The sequence below is a fragment of the Eleutherodactylus coqui genome, chromosome 2 (genome assembly GCF_035609145.1).
Source record: "Eleutherodactylus coqui strain aEleCoq1 chromosome 2, aEleCoq1.hap1, whole genome shotgun sequence".
Classification (NCBI taxonomy): Eukaryota; Metazoa; Chordata; class Amphibia; order Anura; family Eleutherodactylidae; genus Eleutherodactylus; species Eleutherodactylus coqui.
This window is the reverse complement of record NC_089838.1, coordinates 318,821,446-318,841,450: the sequence shown is the minus strand read 5'-3', so window position 1 is coordinate 318,841,450 and position 20,005 is coordinate 318,821,446. Positions and strand designations below refer to the sequence as shown.

General features: G+C 42.6%; 1 protein-coding gene across 1 annotated transcript in view; it reads right to left on the bottom strand.

Annotated features, from left to right (window-relative positions):
• LOC136610271 (A.superbus venom factor 1-like) overlaps positions 1-20,005 on the bottom strand; it is a 210,763-nt gene that overhangs the window by 30,844 nt on the left and 159,914 nt on the right. Inside the window, exons 33-35 of the mRNA XM_066589504.1 lie at positions 16,374-16,414; positions 11,592-11,679; positions 11,339-11,428 (exon numbers count right to left, since the gene is read on the bottom strand). Of these exons, the coding sequence (XP_066445601.1) occupies positions 11,339-11,428; positions 11,592-11,679; positions 16,374-16,414 (219 nt within the window). The remainder of the gene's footprint in view (positions 1-11,338; positions 11,429-11,591; positions 11,680-16,373; positions 16,415-20,005) is intronic.

The following is a 20,005-nucleotide window of genomic DNA, read 5'->3' as shown; positions in this document are numbered from 1 at the left end:
ACGGTCGGGGCGTGTCCCCCTGGCTTGTTGTCCGGCTGCCGGGGGCACGGTGGCTGGTCGGCGCGGTGCGCGTGCTCGTGGGTCCGTGCGGCACTGCGCGTGCCTGTGATTGTGGATCCGTGCACGAGCTCCTGTGTATTAGATCCTGTTGGGAGGTAGCGCCTCCCTCTCTCCGCCCCTCGGCGGAGGCTTCTGTTTATAAGGCTGGCAGTGAGGTGTATTCACTGCCAGTTATTGGTTTCTGTCAGCGTACTTGCATCCTGTCTCTGTCAGTCTCCTGTTTGTCAGCTTGCTTGCTAGTTCTGCCAGGTCATCTCATCTGCCTTGGTCCGTGGTTATTTCCTGTTGGGTTAGTTCATCTGCCCTTCCTGTCGGTATTCTACCCTGTTCCATCTTTCTACGCCTCCCTCCGGTCCCTAGTAGTAGCCCAAATGGGGTTAGCCAGGAGTGGAGGCAAGTAGGCAGGGACAGGGGTTGCAGGTAAGTCCTAGGGCAACCCGAGCTGGCGTATCATCGGGTAGGATACCGTAACACGCTGGTTCTCAGCACCCCTCTCTGGTCTTTTATGATGGCCACATTGCTCTACTCACTAGCTAATACACATTGTGCATTGGTAGTCAGATACTTCATCCTGCTTTTTGGATTGGACAATGCTGACTGCTCACGTGAGCAGTGCTGGCCAGTCAGAGATTAGGTGTAGTTCATTGGTTCTGTATGACCGTACCGAAGCCCAATGTGCATTGCTTTATTCAGAAAAGTGTACAACCATCTTGGAAAACCAAGGATGGGCCTGACGAACCAGCAGATCAACAGAACTATAAGAAAGGAAAGCATCCCCGTATGCCATGATCTGGTTCTGCTTTGGAGTCACAGTGTTGTAAGCCAAGAAGACAGAAAGCGAAGTCAGTAAAGCCAGAGGTCAGTAACTGTAGGTATCTTTTGTAGTACAAAGGAGCAGGCAGGTTGCTTAGTCAAGCCAGAGGTTGGTAACGGTAAGTATCTGTTGCAGTACAAACGAGCAGGCAGGTTGTGTAGTCAGAGGAATGCCAGAGGTTGGTAACGGTAGGTATCAATTTGGTTGCTTAGGAGCAGGCAGGTGGAGGCTGACTTTTGGCTGTGAGGCACAATGATCATGCAATGATGCAGTGGAAGAGCTGGGATTTTTTAGTATATGTAATCAAGAGCAGGGCGGAGCCAGACAGGGAAACAAGATCAGGAGTCCCGAAAAAAGGCTACGGTCAAACAGTAGAGCTGTCCAGATGTCTGTAAGCTCAGCAGGGAGAGCTGTCACCTGGAGCACAGGAACTCATGGGTTCAAGTCCTGACAGTTGCCCGCTCTTTCTAAGATGGCCTCTGGACATCCCAGGGATTGATTTTTCGGGGACCTCCTGTGGAACTCCCCTGTAAGACTTGCAGCATGCACATTTTAGTTTGACTCACAGGAATTTTTTTTCTGAGCCATACCCCTTTCACTGTACAAAATATTGTAGTTTGCCTTTGTGCACTCTAGAATCCAGAATTTTATCCACTAAAACTTCTTCTTCCGCTTAGACCCTCACCGGTGAGGGAGGTGGCTGGTTTCTTCCTTGGAAAGCTTTGTGTGGCACAGAATGTTAAGGCAGCAGAAATGCAGTCTAAAGTTCTCGCTCACGACCTGAAGGTTGCGAATTCAATCCCCCCATGGTTCAGCTAGTCAGTTCAAGGTTGACTCGGCCTTTGACTGACATGATAAAGATGGGTTGTTTCCATTCTATATGGTCCCCAAGGTCATTGAAATCTTTTCATGCCTTAAAGAGATGTTTTGTGATGGCTCTGGTGCTAGTGCAACCAGACTCATCCACCCTTTTATAGTGGAGGTTGATGTTTCAAAAGTTGGGGTTGGTGTGGTGCTTTTGCTGTGAACTAGTACGTTGCAAAATCTTTGCCCTTGTGCATTTTTTTCACGTAAATTTGCAGCTACTGAGCAAAATTATGATATTGGTGACAGAGCTGTTGATAAGTAAGTGGGCTTATGAGTAGTGCTGCCATCTCCTCAAATGGGCTCGGCATAAGGTGATGTTTTTTAAGGATCACAAAAACCTGTACTACTTAGAGTCAGCCAAAAGATGTAATTCGAAACAAGCGCTGTGGTCTCTATTTTTTTCGCATTTCAACTTTATGGTTACATATCGTCCTGGTAGTAGAAATGTTAAGGTCGATGCTCTTTCGGATGAACCTGCTGCACCCATTCTTTCTGAGGGGGTTGTGGTGTCAGCAATTTCACTGGATTTGGAGGACCATGTCCACGAAGCGGGGAATTTAGCACCGTTGAGTCTTCCAGTGGAAAAGCTTTTTGTCCCTGTTCATCTGAGACTGCAGGTGCTGTTCAAACTACATAGTGCTGTGTTAGCTGGTCATCGAGGAATTAATAATACCTAAAAATTACGCACAACAATTTTTTGGTGGCCGTCATTATGAGGAGATGTAATTAATTTTGTCTCTTCTTGTGAGGTTTGTGCCAGAACAAAATCGTTTTGTAATCCTCTTGCTGGAAAGGTTGATGACTTTGCCTATACCTCTGAAACCTTGGACTCACTTGTCTATTGATTTTATAATGGATTTGCCACCTTCTGAGGTTAACACTATCATGTGGGTGGTGATTGATCAGTTCTGCAAAATGTGTAATTTTTTGGCGATTCACAGTCTTCCTAATGCTAAAACATTGGCTAGATTGTTCATTACTAATATTGTGAGGTTGCACAAGTTAGCAGCGAATATTGTCTTCTATCGTGGGGTCCAGATTGCTTCCAGATTCCAGCGTTTTGTTTGCTCCCAGTTGGGAATTCAGCTCTCTTTTTCCTTAGCATATCATCCAGAGGCTAATGGCCAGATAGAGAGATGTAACCAGAGTCTGAAACAATACTTGCAGTGTTATGTCTCAGAGAATCAGAAGGACTGGTCATGGTTTTTGCCTTTAGCTGAATTTGTTTTGAACAATTGGTCGTTGAAATCTATGGGGACGTCACGTTTCTTTTGTAATTTCAGGTTCCATCCATGTTTTGGTCCCTTTTCTAAAAAGGTCTTGGAGATACTAGAGGAGAATGAGTTCTCCTTTAACATCGAGGTTGTTTGGGAAAAGATTCAGAAGAATCTTCAAAGGACAGTTCAAATTTCAAGCGGTTGGCAGATAAAAGGCGTTTTGAGGGGACGCATTTCTTCGTTGGTGACTTGGTTTGTTTGTCAATTTAAAACATAAAACTGAAACAACAGTCTTTCAAGTTAGGTCCACTATTTATCGATCCTTTCAAAATCATTGAAAAAATTAATCCTGTATCGTTTTGTTTGGAGATTCCCAGCTCTATGAGAATGACTAATGTGTTTCACAAATCTCTTTTTAAAAAGTTTGTTGATTCAGGAAATGGTTCATCTGTGACAGCCCTGGTTTTGGTTAATGGAGATATTAAATTTGAAGTTGCATAGTGGACTCTTGTCAAGTTAGAAAATCTCTACAGTATTTAGTGCGTCGGTGAGGTTACGGTCCTGAGGAGAGGAAATGGGTACCAGCTGTAGATGTCCATGCGGACCAGCTTATAAAAAATTTTCATAGACTGAATCCAAATTGACCTTGTCTTAAGGGTGCTGTTGCAGCAGCTTTGGGATCACTTGCCTGCTAGATAATCTGGTGCAGGTTTTTGTACGTGTTTTTGTCTTCTGGCTCTGGTGGGAGTGGTATTAGATGAGACATGCTTCATCTTACCTGTGGGTATTTTGTCAGGGCGATTTAGCCTGGCCTGGTGCTTGTCTTGGGTGCAGTTTATTTTCAGTCATCCGCTGGCTGTGGAGGAAACTAGAAGCTTGGAGCTGGTTCCTTTGTTTACCTGTGACTACACAAAGCTAAGTACAAAAGTTTATTTTCATTCCATCTTGCTTTCCATGTTATTCCACTATTCCTCATTGGGTTGCCTAGTGGCCGAGGTATGAGGTTAGGTTCGTCCCTGTCATTGTTATTGGTATGCAGTAGCTCAGTGTTTTCAGTATCCCGTGCAGACCTGACATAACCTTTGCATAAATCCGAAAAGGTCCGATAAATTTTTGGCCCAATTTCAGAGAAGGCAAATGGATCTTCAGGTTTCTGATGGATAGCCAAACCTGATCACTGACCTGGAAGGTAGGAGCTTTGCGGTGTCTATCTGCTCCCCCTTCATAATGTGCCTGGGCTTCTCGTAGCATCTCTTTTAGCCTTTCCTGGGTTTCCTGCAACATAGCCTCTGAGCAATTGTAGAAATGGTAGTAAATAAATACCAGGTGTAGCCCAGAGTTGGCAAAAAAAGGACTCAGACATGGAATTATGCTTAGAGTTATTATAGGCAAATTCTACTGTTGACAAGTTGTCCACCCAATCATCCTAGAGGTAAGAAATAAAACAGCAGAGGTATTGTTCCCGAGTCTGGTTGGTCCTTTTAGTCTGGCCATTGAACTGGGGATGAAAGGTGGAAGACAAATTGATTGTAATCCTTAAGGCAATAGAGAAGCTTTTCCAAAATCTTAAGGTAAACTGCACACCTCTATCCGAAACTGCATTATCAGAAATGTTGTGTAGTCTAAAAATCTCCTTGATCATCAATTCCACAGTTTGTTTAGCAGTGGGAATCGGTGAGTCGGACCACCACAACAAGGATTCTTGGTAAGGGGGTCACAGCAGAGCCCCAAAATGCATTGCTCAGCACCTTTGCATCTACCTGTCAACTTTATTTGTCAAATTTTGTGTATATATGTCCTTTGGAAAAAATAAATCCTGCTGTTAGAAGATTTAAGGAAATCCTCCATTCCTCATTGGGAAAGCCTCTACTTTGTTCTGCCACTTGACGTCTCAAGGACAGGAACCTCCCACAGAATTGAGTCTTTTTGCACATATGCCTTTCATATTGGTTCGTATTAGTGTGGGATTCATTGTTTTTCTTCATATACTCAACAAGGATGGTAGTCATTTCTTTTGAAGGGGGAAGACCCATTATAAAATCCTTTGATATTGATCACCAAGGCCTGTATGGGACTGGAAGTGGTCAAAGAAGTCCTAATGGAAGAGATTGTGGTGTCGTGTTTCATGCACACCTTACACAGGAGGCAATATATTTTTTCACATCCTTCTTACAATTGGGCCACCAGAAAGAATGAAGCAATAGTTCACGAGTCTTGGTGACTCCAAGATGACCTGCAAGTTTAAAATCATGGAGAAGTTTAACAATTTCAAGTCAAATAGAAACAGAGACATACATTCTGTTTCCCTGCATCCAAGACCCCTCGTTAAAACAGAGATGCAGGTCCTTAGAAGGATGATTGGAAAAAAAAACGTCATTTTGGTATCTATATTTTGAATTTTGTAAAGCATTCTTTTGAGTCGAGTATTCCAAGCAAATTTTGGGTAACAAAGTGGTACAGTCTATAATAGACCCCTCCTCCGATTCAGCCAGGATCCTGGATAAGGCATCGACCTTGCCCTTTCATGAATCAGGGCTATAAGAGATGGGAAAATTAAATTTGGAAAAGAATAAGGCCCAACATGCTTGTATTGCTGATCGTCTTTTAGCTGTGTGGATAAATTCTAGATTTTTGTGGTCAGTAAGGACAATTGCAGGATGATTGGCAGCTTCTAAAAGATGTCTCCATTCAGAGTAGGTAATTTTAATGGCTAACAGTTCTTTATTCCCATTGCCATAGTTTCTCTCAACAGGTGACATGATATGCGACAAAAATGCCTATGGGTGTGGTTGCATCCTGTCTCCGACTCGTTGAGACAAGACGTCTCCCACAGCAAAATCGGAGGCATCGACTTCCTCAGCAAAGGGTAATTCTGGATTTGACGGAACATCTCACTACAGAACAATTTTTCAGTTTGACTCATTTTAAATGATCTTTGGCCCACAGAGGACAATGGCCTATTTGGATTGTGTCGGTATATGACTGCTTCTCTGTATGATACAGCTTTAATTTGGATGGGTATATTGCACGGCAAATTGTGTTCACAGAGAATGATCTCTGGAAGTATTCCTGGGTTCATGCAGTGATTTGTATTATTGAATGATACCTATTTTTAATGCAGTTATGCCTAAGAGTTGTAGATCTCCAGCATCCAATATTGACCGTCAGCCTTGTGCACATGAATTTTCTCCAGATTCTATGAATCTTTTGATTATACTATGTACTGCAGATGGTGGGATATTCAGAGTTTTGAAAGATTTACATTGAGCAATATTTTCTGAAATTGGTGAACCTCTGATCAGCTTTGCTTCTGAAAGACTCTGTCTCTCTAACATGCTCTTTTTATACAGTCATGTGCAGTAGAAAAATGAAACTCTAATGGTTTTTCACTAGTAGAACTTACTTTACCAGCCTTAACCCTGTCCAAACTTTTTTGAGATGCGGTGATGCCATTAATTTCTAAAAAAAAGTAATTTAAAAAAAAAATGAAATGGAAATAGGTCTCACTTTCAACTTTTCATATATATGTCCTTTTGTGAATAATGCATTTTTTTTTCTTACGTGTATTTAAATTTTACATGGTGTCCCAACTCTTTGGGAATTGGGGTTGCACTTGTGAAGGCCCATTTACACAGAATGATGATTGCTCAAAATTCACTCAGCTCCCTTGTTCTCGAGGCTATCAGCTGTTATCCCGCTGAGAGCTTTGAGTGGGATATCAGCTGAAAGAATAATATCAGCTGTATCCTGCTGAGAACTCAGCACGCAGCGCTGATAAGAGTCATCACTGATTTTTAGCTTGCTAACAGTCAGCGATGAACGAATAGTGCATGAAAAGTTCACGATGGACATGCGTTTAGACACAGCGATTATTGCTCAAAAGATGGCTTTTAAGCGAGTTTTGAGAGATAATCGTTGTGTCTAAATGGGCCTTTACACTCATGGTTGGGTGTGGATCTTTTAAGCACATAATGATACACATTCTTTCCCTCCCTTCCTCTTCTCCCAGTATGTCCCAGTCCAGGTGACCATGTCAGAGACAGAAAACTGTCTACAAATGACACATCAATACTGGTGATACCATGCTTCTTCTATCCTATTTCTCAACATCCCTTTCAGGAGGTACATCTTAGCCAACATGTGTTGAGACAATGTTGAAATGTCCACAGTCTGCAGTTGGTCCACCATTAGAATTACAGAAGGGACAAAAGGTTTCAATAAAGACTTATGGAACACCCTGTGAACTCTCCATGTAGCTGGCAAACCCAGTTCATAGGCGAGCGGGTTCACCACACGTGTGATGACAAAGGGACCCATGTAACGTGGCGCCAGCTTCAAAGATGGGACCCTTAATTTGAGATTTTTAGAAGACAGGTATACCTTCTGTCCCACCCTGTAAGGTTTAGATACAGACAGACTCTTACCACTATGCAACTGCATACGAGCCCCCGTTGCTTCCAAGTTTTTCTGTACCTCTTTCCATACTCCCTGCAGCGTATCTGTGGCAACATCAGCTGCAGGACAGACAGATGGAGTAGGGATCGCTGTAAGGAAGCGAGGATGCTGACCGTATACACAAAAGAATAGAGATACCCCAGTGTAAGAACAAGTGCGGTTGTTTAGTGCAAACTGTGCCAACGGCAGGAACTCTGCCCACTGATGAGCCTTTTCATCAGCAAACAACCGTAAATATTGCACTAAATCCTGGTTCTTCCGCTCAGTCTGACCATTAGTTTGCGGGTGGAATGCTGAGGAGAAGCAAAGTGACGTTCCCAGGTTTCTGCAGAAGGCACGCCAAAACTGCGACACAAACTGAACCCCGCGATCAGATACAATGTTTTGGGGAACCCCATGTAGGCAAATTATTTCTTTTACAAAAATCTTGGCAAACTCTTTTGCCAAAGGTAGCTTCTTTAACGCCACAAAATGTGCCATTTTTGAGTACCGGCCGACAACCACTAAGAAAGTGGTGCACTTCTGGGATTCTGGTAGATCAGTGATAAAATCTACCGATAACTGCGACCATGGACTAGAAGGTACCGGTAACGTTCTCAGAGGACCCTCCGGAGGATGCCGCCGACTCTTATTGCGTGCACAGACAGAGCATCCCTTAACAAAGTCGAGGATCTCCTGAGACATGCCTGGCCACCAGAAGTGTCTAGAGCAGAGATCCAGGGATCCCTGAAACCATGGATAACCTGCGAGAACCAACGAGTGAGATTCATCCATGACTCTAAGACGTAAGGTCTCTGGCACAAACCATCTGCCCTCTGGCACCCTCAAGGGAGCGTCCTGCTGAGCATTCTGTAGTTGAGGGACGAAGTTAGATTCTACAGCTGCCACCACCACGCCAGGTGCCAAGATATTCTCGGGGGTCAAAGTCTCACTTTCCGGCAGCCCAAAATTCTGTGACAGGGCGTCCGCTTTCACGTTCTTCTCTCCTGGGATATATGTCACGACGAAATTAAACCTGGCGAAAAACAACGCCCACCTAGCTTGACGAGCTGTGAGTCTTTTAGCATTGGCGAGATACACCAAATTCTAGTGAATTTAAGGTTGTCTGGTCTGACCCATTGGGAGATTGCTGCTACTTTGTCAGACTCCATCTGAATCTCCGTAGATGTAATCACATAACCAAGGAAAGATACTTGTTTAGAACCAAATGTACATTTCTTCAACTTGACAAAAAGTTGATACTCGCGCAAACGGTTCAGAACCAACCTCAGGTGCTGCACATGTGAATCCCAGTCAGGAGAATACACCAGGATGTCATCAAGATATATGACCAGAAATACCCCCAGGAAGTCGTGAAAAACCACGTTCATAAAACCCTGAAACACAGCGGGGGCGTTACAGAGTCCGAAGGGCATGACCAGACATTCAAAATGCCCTAACGGGGTGTTGAACGCCGTCTTCCATTCATCTCCCTCTCGAATGCAAATTAAGTTGTAAGCCCCCCTTAAGTCCAGTTTGGAGAACCAGTGGGCCTCTACCACCTGATTCAACAAGTCAGGAATTAGGGGCAAGGAGCACTGGTTCTTCACTGTGATTTTATTCAAGGCCCGATAATCCACACAAGGCCTCAATCTCCCATCCTTCTTCTCAACAAAGAAGAGACCTGCCCCGGCAGGGGACCTGGACGGCCGGATATGTCGTTTGACCAGAGACTCCGAGATATAGGACTTAAGGGCTTCGTGCTCACGCCCTGACAAATTGAAAATGGCTCCCTTAGGGATGGAACTGTCAGGAATCAGATCACTACCACAGCTCCACTCCCTATGGGGAGGCAAGGCCTCAGACAGTTTTTTGGAGAATACATCCTGAAAATCCGACAAATATTCCGGAATAAGCACAGTATCTGCGGAGCACATGGCTATAGTAGTTAGGTGATTATGATGGGATGACCCCCAATGAGTCAATTCCCGGGTGGACCAATCAAATTGGGGATTGTGCAGTGCCAACCAGGGCATACCAAACACCACATCAACAGACATCTCTTCCATAACTAGGAAAGACAGATTCTAAGAATGGAGAACACCCACAGTGAACTGCAGAATGGGAGTCCTCCATTTAACAACACCTGCGGAGAGAGGGGTCGAATTAATACCAATGAAGCGCATGGGGGGCTTCAGCATGGAAAATTCGGTCATTAGAGGTTTGACAAAATTTAAATTAATCAGATTGACTGCAGCACCCGAATCAATATAGGCTTGACCGGACCGAATAAAATTCCGGAAGCCAATCTGACAAGGCACCAACAACCTACGGAGTACCTGTGACCCTAGGCGACCCTTCAGAGAATCACCTAGGATCGGTAGTTCTTCCGCCGCTGCAGACTGATGTTGCCGTTGCTTCTGAGGACAGGTTGCTACTCGATGTCCGTCTTCCCCACAGTAGAAGCAAAGATGGTGAGTCATCCGGAACCGTCGCCGTTCCCCGGGACTTAGCTGGTCCACTTCCATAGGCTCGGCCCCTGGAGCTGGCATGGGGGAAATGGGAACGGATCTACAGGACTCCCTAGTTTTACAGGCCTGGCGTTCCTTTTCTCTAGATCTCAGTCTCCTGTCAGCCTTTACTGCCAATACCATCGCCTCATTAAGTGTTATGGGAGCGGGATGGGAAATAATTAGATCCTTGACAGCATCAGAAAGGCCCAACAAAAACACATCTTTGAGGGCGCCATCATTCCAGGAGGTTTCACCAGCATACTGTCTAAACATAGAGCAGTAGTCTTCAGCCCACTGCTGCCCCTGACGCAAAGCCATGAGGTGAGATACAGCTAACCCCGCCTGGTCCGGCTCATCAAAAATACCTCCTAGTTCCTGAAAAAATGCATCAACAGACTGCAGGCAAGCAGAACTCTCAGGTAAGGAGTAGGCCCATGTCTGGGGGGGACCCCGCAACAAGGACGGAATCAATCCCACCTTCTGGGACTCAGAGCCGGAGGATTTGGGCCGCATCGGGAAATATAGTTTACATGCCTGCTGAAAAACAAAAAAACTTGCTTCTCTCCCCAGAAAACACCTCAGGGAGAGGAAATTTGGGTTCAGGAATAGATGGAGCGGCAGTAACCTGTGCCAACATCTGCTGCTCATGGGCCCCCATACGACCGGACAGGTCTTGGATCATGCCCACTAGCTCCTGTAACTGATTAGCAAGGACGCTCATAGTCTCCATTGGAGACCAAACAAAAACCCATAGGGAAATTTTAAGGGCCAGTTATTATGTTACAGTATCCTACCTGATGATACGCCAGCCTGGGTTGTCCTACAACTTACCAGCAACCCCTGTCCCTGCCTACTTGCCTCCACTCCTGGCTAACCCCAGGCTGGCAACTGGGCAGCGGTCCCTACACTCGCTAGGGACCGAGGAGGGACGCTGGCGTACCAAGATGGAACAGGGTAGGATACCGACAGGAAGGGCAGGTGAAGAAAACCAACAGGAAATACAGGCAGACCGAGGCAGATGGATAACCTGGCAGATATAGCAGAAGCTGAAAGCAGGAGACTGTCAGAGGCGGGAAGCTAGCACACTGAAACAGAAACCAATAACTGGCAGTGAATGGACCTCACTGCCAGCCTTAGAAACAGAAGCCTCCGCACAGGGGCGGAGAGGGGGAGGCGACACCTCCTAGCAGAATCTCATAACAGGGACTCGTGCATAGAGCGGCACTCACAGACGCCTGCACATGCCGCCGCCCAGACCCATGAGCGCGCGCACCGCGCCGACCAACCACCCGCGGCCACGGCAGCCGCTGCGTGGTAACAGCTCCAATCACATTTCTTACCTCCTGCGGTCCGAAAACTTTTGAGGAGGGAGGAATCTCTTAATTTTTTCCCTAAGCAGGTTGTAAGATAGATAAATTTAATTGACTTCTCACCCGATCCAGATAGATGATCAGAGATCCTTTATCAAATGCTCCGTTGTTTATCTCATAGTAAGAGATGTACCGGTTCACTCCTTTCTTAAGCTGGAGAAGATAATGTTTTGGTTAAGACAACAATGTACTAGCATTGATCTATAAGCCACAAGCTTCTTCAAGAAATATTTGCTTTTTATCTGTACTACTCAATCTACATGAAAAAATTGTGAAGATCTGCTACAATGCATGCTCTATATCCTTCTTTACTCACCCTATTGAGATCTTTTTCATCTGGGGAGAATCCAGTCATCATGGAAACATCAATGATGGACATGGTGGCATCCACAGGTTTGCGATGTCTGAGAATAACCCAAGCATTTGTTAACCCACAGGTTTGGAAATATAGATCAGTTTGATGCCATCACTAATGTCAATGTTAATACCCAGCATATAGTATCTAACATTATAGGTTTGTTATTAGTGTGACTACCCACTACAGTTTTTTTCACAGCGAAATTCGCAGCGTTTTTTTTCTGCAGGGGTCTATGGGAGTTGTAATGCTAAAAATCGCGATCGCGCAAAATTATTCTCTTTCTATCTAGCAAAAGGTTTGTGGTTGACCTGTCAAGAATGGATGACAACATTGAAATCAAAATGGTTATCAATGTAATCAATGAGGTGGCAGTGATCATGCTATCCTTGAATTTTGGATAACAAGGTGAAGGAAGACCCGAGAAAACTCGGACCTCAAGGCTGGATTTTAGAAAGGCAGATTTTAATGGACTCAGAAAGCTGGTAGGAAGGATCCAATGGCTGGATGTTCTTAAAAACAGAAATGTCCAAGAAGGTTGGGAAATATTGCAGAATGAGACTCTGCAAGCACAATTGTTAACAATCCCTAAAAGTGGGAAGCATACTTACACACATGCTAAAAAAAAGGAAGAAAAATATGTTTATCAAATGGAAAAGGGGGGGCATATCTAAAGAAGAATATAATTCGGTTTGCACAAACTGTAGGTCAAATGTCAGAAAAGCTAATAATAAACTGAGGTTTGCAATAGAAGCCAAAAGCAGTAAAAAAAAAGGATTTTGGGGGTACGTCAAAATCAAAAGAAAAGTCAAAGTTGCTATAGCGTGTTAACAGAATGGGAATCGGGATTTGTTTAACCCTTTAAAGCTACAGGGCATATAGTTACGTCTTGCAGATTCGAGGTCTGTATGAAGGGTCAATCCCGCTCCATACAATGCGGGTGCCAGCTCCATATTACAACAGAAACCCACCTGCATTAAGCCGCACTGCTCATTGGGGCTATTACCCATTTAAATCCCCAGACCAATGTTCTGGGGTCCCGTACAGCCCCAAGACTGCCACTGCAGAGTGCTTATCAAGCCAAGCCTGTGGCATGGCTTGATAGAATGCCTGTCAGATAGCGATATGATATAATGCTATGGCATTACATCATACTGCAGGAGAGATCAAAGCTTTGCAAGTTCTTCTCGCCTCTGGGGACTTAAAAAAAAAAGTAAGAATAAGATTTAAAATGTTTTACTAATTATTTAAAAAATAAGTAATACAAGTAAAAAAAAAAGCCTTTTGCCGTACTTATAATAAAAGAATCTAAATAATAAAACAAAAAACTGATTTGGTATTGCTGCATCTATAAAAGTCAGATCTGTCAGTGATATACCCCACATGGTGAACGTCGTTACAAAAAAAAGTAAAAAATGCCAAAATTGTGCTTTTTTTGGTAATCCCATCTTCAAGGAAAAATTTTAGAAAAAGCGATGAAAGTCATATGTACTCCAAAATAGTACCAATAGGAACTACAGAACGTCCCGCAATAAAAGAGCCCTCGCACAACTATGTCGATGGAAAAATGAAAAAAGGTATAGCTGTAAGAAGATAGTGGCAGAAAATAATTTTAAAAAATTAAATATCTTTAAAAAAAATAAATAAAAGTAGTACACCGAAAAAAACATTTATATAATTTTGTATAGTAGTAATCATACAGACCCATAGAATAAAGTTATCATGTCATTTTTATTGCAGTGTGTACACCGTAGAAACAAGACACACCCAAAGATGGCAGAATTTAGGTTTTTTTTCATTTCACTCCACTTAGAATTTTTTTTTATGTTTTTCAGTACATTTTATGTTACATTAAACAGTACCATTGAAAAATACAACTCGTCCCGCAAAAAACAAACCCCCGGACATCTATGTTGAAGGATAAATAAAAGAGTTTTGATTTTGTAAAAGGAGGAAGGAAAAACCTAAAAATGTAAAAAAAAAAAAGGCTGCGTCTTTAAGGCTCCTTCACATTGGCAATCGCAATACAGCCGCAAGAAAAGTGAGGCAAAATTGGGTATTTTTCCCCACAATATTTGAGCATCAGCGCTGTTTTTTATGCAAAAACATCACTGCCACTTGAGGTTTTATCGCTTGTTTTTTTCACATGATTTTGCCATGATTTTTTAATACAAAAGTCAATAGGACTTTCTAATGTTAAAAACACATCACCTCGCATGAAAAATGCAAGTTTGTGTTTCGCAATGCAAAAAAAGGAGGCTCCATAGGGAAACATGGAGATTAAACAAAAAACACAGAACGCAGAAAGATGGGACATACTGCGATTATGAGTGTAACATCGCAATTGTGAAGAAAAGCATTCAAAATTATTGGTTTCATAATTCTGTGTTTTTTCTCACTCCAGTATTGCGGGAAAATCACGCTATTTTCTCGCCAATATGAATGCACCCTTAAGGGGTTAAAACATCAAATGATGTTGAGAAGGCTGAACATTTACATTCAGATTTTGTATCTGTTTTCTCTCAGAAACTAGCTATAACATCAACTAAACTTCTCTGTGCTATTGAAGGAATGCAGGCTATCGATAAGCAGAGAGATCGTGAGGAAGCACTTGACTAAATTAAATGAATTCAAGTCTCAAGGTCCAGAAGAATTACATCCTAGAATACTGATGGAAGCATCAGAGGTAATTCCTGAACCATTTGCTGTAATCTTTGAAAATTCATGCAGAGCAGGAGAGAACAGGAGAAGTCCCAGAAGACAGGGAAAGGCAAATGTTGTCCCTATTTTTTTTAAAAAGGGAAGAAAGTGGATCCAGGAAACTACAGGCCTGTTAGCCTGACTTCTATTCCGAGGAAGATCTTTGAAGAAATGATGAAATAGCATGTACTTGGATAAAAATTGAGTAATTAACCAGAGCCAGCATGGGTTTGTAACAAACAAGTCATGCCAGATGAATCAAACTTTCTTCTATGACAGAATTACCGACTGGGTTGATCAGGCAAATGCGGTGGATATAGTATATCTTGACTTTAGTAAAGCATTTGACAAAGTATGTTATACCATACTTATTGAAAAAAATGCCCCAATATGGGATTGACAAGGAGTGGTCATAAATGGCTGAACATCCAATTGAAAGAATGTGTCAAGCATGATACCACAAGGCTCTGTCCTGGGCTCAGTGTTGTTAAACATTTTTATAACTCATCTAGAGGAAGAAATTTAGGGGAAAATGCAGATGACTCAAAGCTGGGAGGGATAGCTAACACTGGAGAAGAGAGATTCAAAGAGATCTAGACAAGCTTGAACAGTTGATGGTGTCTAACAGATTGGTATTTAACAAAGAGAAATGTAAGGTCCTACATATGGGCAAGAAAAATGAAAAAAGCCCATACAGAATGGGAGGAATTGAGCTAAGCACATGTAAAAAAGACTTGGTTATACTAATAGATCACAGACTAAACATGAGTCAACGATGTGATGCAGCAGCAAGTCAAACACAATTCTGGAATGTATTAAGAGAAGCATAGAGTCTAGATCATGTGAAGTAATTATCCCCCTCTGCTTTTCCTCAGTCAGATCTTATCTAGAATACTGTGTCCAGTTCTAGGCATCCCAATTTTAAAAAGATATCGAGAAACCGGAGCAAGTTCAGAGAAGAGTTACCAAGATGGTGAGCAGTATGCAAATCATGTCCTATGAGGAACAGTTAAAGGATCTGGGAATATTTAGCTTGCAGAAGAGAAGGCTGAGAGGAGACTTAATAGCAGTCTACAAATATCTGAAGGGCTGTCACAATGTAGAGGGATCAGCCCTATTCTCATCTGCACAAGGAAAGACTAGAAGCAATGAGATGAAGCTGAAAGGGAGGAGACACAAATAAGATATTAGAAAAAAGTTTTTGAAAGTGATCAATGAGTAGAACAGGATACCAAGGGAAGTGGTGAGTTCTCCTTCAATGGAGGTCTTCTAACAAGGGCAGGAAAGACATATGTCTGGGATGATTTAGTAATCCTGCACTGAGCAGGGGGTTGGACCTGATGACCATGGAGGTCCCTTCCAGCTCTACCATTCTATGATTCTATGAAATGCTAAACTTATGCGCTGTCTGAGTGGCTTAGCACCTTTTGTTGTAAGGAGGAGAATGGATTTAAAATGGTGCAGAAATGTCCACTTGTATCTAATCACTAACAATACACACAGACTGACTTTAAAATTTTGGGTCTTAAACATGTCATGTGTTGCATCCAAGCATTTGAAATAGTAAGGGAATATCTGGTCAGGTTTCTGCATTAATTTTAATGTTTTAGTGTGGGGTCTCAAATAATTTTGGGGTTTAGTCTAGAATCTAACTTAATTTTAGGGTCTAGTTTGAAATATTAAAGGCGAGTGTAGTGTGAGGCACTGCCCAGAGCTAAACAAGGAATGAAGATTGATAAGTAAATAAAGGAGTGTGGTCAGGAAACCAAACTTTTTTTGCTCTGTTCTGGGGTCTGATAAATTTTTGGGTCTGGTTTGGGGTCAGAATATATTTTTGTGTGAAGTCTGGGGTGAATACATATTTTGGGTGGTGAGTGATTGAGACAGGATCTATTGTTTCATTTCTAGCACAGTGTGTAGCCATAAATTTCTGTATTTGAAGCATTGTTGCAAGTATAAAGTTCTTTATATATCTGTCAGTTGATTTTAGTTATTTTACAGAAGTTAAAAGAAGTAAAGACCCATTAAGCATTAAAGACAAACCTGAAGCAGATGTTGATAGACATTGTCTCCAAAACATCCCGCTTACGTACTAGATGAAAATATAGAAGCGCATTATAATCACATATTAAAAATACACCTATATCATATACAATATATCATTGACATTCTTCAACATTTACTATAACTATCACAGGATATAGAATCCTAGAATAGTAGAGTTGGAAGGGACCTCCAGGGTCATTGGGTCCAACCCTCTACTCAGTGCAGGATTCACTAAATCATCCCAGACATATATTTGTCCAGTCCTTGTTTGAAGACTTCCATTAAAGAAGAGCATAAAGAAGAGTTCGCCGTTGCCCGTGGTAACCTGTTCCACCCACTGATCACCCTCACAGAAAAGTTTTTTCTAATATCTAATCTGTCTCCTCCCTTTCAGTTTCATCCATTGTGTCTGGTCTTTACTTGTGCAAATGCGAATAGGGCTGATTCCTCTGCACTGTGACAGCCCTTCAAATATTTGTAGACAGCTTTTAAGTCTCCTCTCAGCCTTCGTTTTTGCAAGCTAAACATTCTCAGATCCTAGAATGGTCCGCACCATGTTAAATCCATTCTCCTCCTTGCAACAAAAGGTGCTGAGCCACTCAGACAGCGCATAAGTTTTGCATTTAATAGAATTGTGGAGGATATATATATATATATATATATATATATATATATATATATATATATATATATGCCAGCCACATCCTGTCCTGCTATTTGTTATCAGAATATGCAGCTTGATAGAAATACACGCTCATAACCTCAGGGCACATTTTTTACTTGCACATAACCCTCGGGTGTCATTTGACTGCATATTGCTCATTCCCGCCCCCTGACCCCTCCATCGAACACCAAAAGATGGTGTTGGTTCGCACCTGAAACCACATTATGTCGGACGTCCTTTGATTTCCAATCACGTATTGCTTCCTGCATGCCCATAAAGAGCAGTTAACCCATAATGCTATAAAAGATGTTTTACGTCTACTAATAAACAGAGTCCAGGAAGACTTTCTGCACTGACCGTCTTGTCTCCGTGTGATCTCTTCCATTGTGTGCACAATTTCTGAACATGAAAATAAATCCATGACAGCTGGTGCCCAACGTGGGGCCATGGTCGATTTGGATCCGCACATGACCAGATCTCGTGTCCAAGTTTGGAAGAACGTGGACACAAGAGATAATCCTATGACTTGGCGTGGGCTCAACCAAAAAAATCTGAACGCTGTAAGATAAATTAATTATCTATACTTGTGTGGCCAGTTCCAGGCTTGTCTGTGTGTCCGTGCCCGATCCGGTCAGTCCAGATCCGTCAGACAGGTACCTTATGTCTCAACCACGTAATACAGAACCTGTCATATTTTAAAAGGAATGGTTTGCATGCCTGTTGTTCTGAGAGTACTGGTAAATCAGCAGAGTCAACAGACTGGTCACGAGAGGGTGAAATTTATTGAATTTTCTCTAGACAGACTTCTACGGTGAGGGGTTGATAGTCTCTCTGGGGAGATAGAGGATGCTGATGAACGGTGTTAGGGTTGAAATGAGTCAACCTGGTTACTCCCGGCAGGGCAGTGAGACCACCCAGATTGTACCAGTGCTCCGTCTATGTGTATGGTATGTATGTCCATCTCAAACTGTAAGAAGGGATTATTGTTGGCAATAAATATGCATTGGCTGGGTTATAGCCAAGATTGATCCACCATACACAGCGGCTCGTTGTGGGTTTGGCCCACTGGTAGAGGACTGTCCTCAGATCAAAGTGTATAGGTTAAATGTGCATTATTGGATCCTATCTAGAAAAGGCAGATTGCTAACCTGTGTTGCTGCTGAATTGTCTGAAAGTGCGTGATATATTGTGCCTGGCAGTCGGGAGAGAGTCCACTGAACGTTACATTGATGGTCAGGTAGTGAGAGAAATATGGGGAACAAGCATAGTGGAGAGAAAGGTTACAAGGCATGTGATTTGGTGAGAGAGTGAGAGAGGATCAATATGTGATAATAGATATAGATACAGTGCAAGAGTGTGATTGTGTCATCTAGATATATATAGGAAAATGCGTATGCTACTAGGTAGATAGATATGGATGCCTGCGTGTGTGTATATATATATATATAAACACAAATGGTTAACTGAGCTTGCTTTTAGTGAGAACAAAGACTGTTTACTTGAAGCTGCAGGCTGAGACAACCCCCCCCCCCCCCTCCTTGCCTCTGTCTTCTTTGAGCCTTATGAGATAAGAACGGAGAGAAGACTGTGAAACTAACCTTGGAAAGTAGCTTTTTTTGCTTTAAACGAATAGAAGCTTGTAATTAATCTAATGAAGGCAAGAAAGATAGGAATTTTAAGGCACATTCTTGCTGTGGTCTGAGGTCACAAATAGATGTTCAGTGATGTACTTAATTGTTAGAGCAGGTGGGGTATCAGTAAACAGGAGCATTAGACCCCAGCAGTAGAAGAGGAAGCAAGTCCATGGAGAATCTGTGGACAATTATGTGACAAATAACTACTACTGTTTGTCTCGGATGTCTTGATGTTATGTAATATAATCTTTGTTGTATGTCTTGGTCTCCTCCATACAAGTGTAAAAAAGTTATACCCCACTCACATCCTGTGGGGGCTTTTAAGAATACAAGGGTTAAAAATGCAGAAAATGTTGCGTTGTCAGAAGCTCCAAGCGTATGTTTTCTTTTCTTATGAGTTTAACTGCAGGGAATAGTTAAACTAAAACAACTTTGTTCAGTCTGTGTTTCATATTCACAGATGGATAACAGTCAGAGTTATTTTGCAAAGGTGGGGGCTGTCATTTTTAGACTTCACTCTTTGCTCAGGGTCACAGACAGAGAAGGAAGGAGAGAGGGGGGGAGCTGAAACATCACCAATACCCATGCATTCTAAACACACCAGCGTTTAATATAGCATATAACAGCTTCAGTAAATAAGGAAGATAGATTAACATCTCAGTCACTTAGCAAACTTTCACACAATTTGTCAAAAATAGCACTCATTCACAATCTCATCTCAATAGAATCATGTACTTTATAACATTATAACACTCACCTCAATGCCTTTCAACTGATGTCTGTTTGTTTATCACAATTCTTTTCTGCCCTGATGTAACTCATGTCTCTGTTATTGGCACTGACATCTTACAAGCCTTATTGGCATCCATCATATTTTCACCGGATGGATCGGTATGGGTTGAGACCTTAGGTGCCAGTTCAGAAGAGTTCCAGTAACTAACTGCTCCCTTGGTGGATCCAGCTCATGTGTTTGTCCTGACAGCTGCTGCAGAAACTCAGTTTTCCGGGGTTTCTGACAAATTGTTGGCCACCTCCAAGACAGACACAGGGAAATTGAATGTACCCCCTATGATGGTATGTCTGAAACCAGGATACACACCCCTGGGTCAAACAGTATCCCTTTAGTTTCCCACAATGAAATGCTGTTTGGGGACAAGTGGGAGACTTGGTTCCACTGGGGGTTTTGCGTGAAATACATCCTCCAGTAAACAACTCTCTTTTTTAGTCAAGAAAAGACACAAAGAGGTGTCCATGTGGACAACTACTGCATGGTCTATTACCTCAGCGAGGGGAACAAGGTTAAGGTTCTGGACTACCCCTAGTGGTCCTCA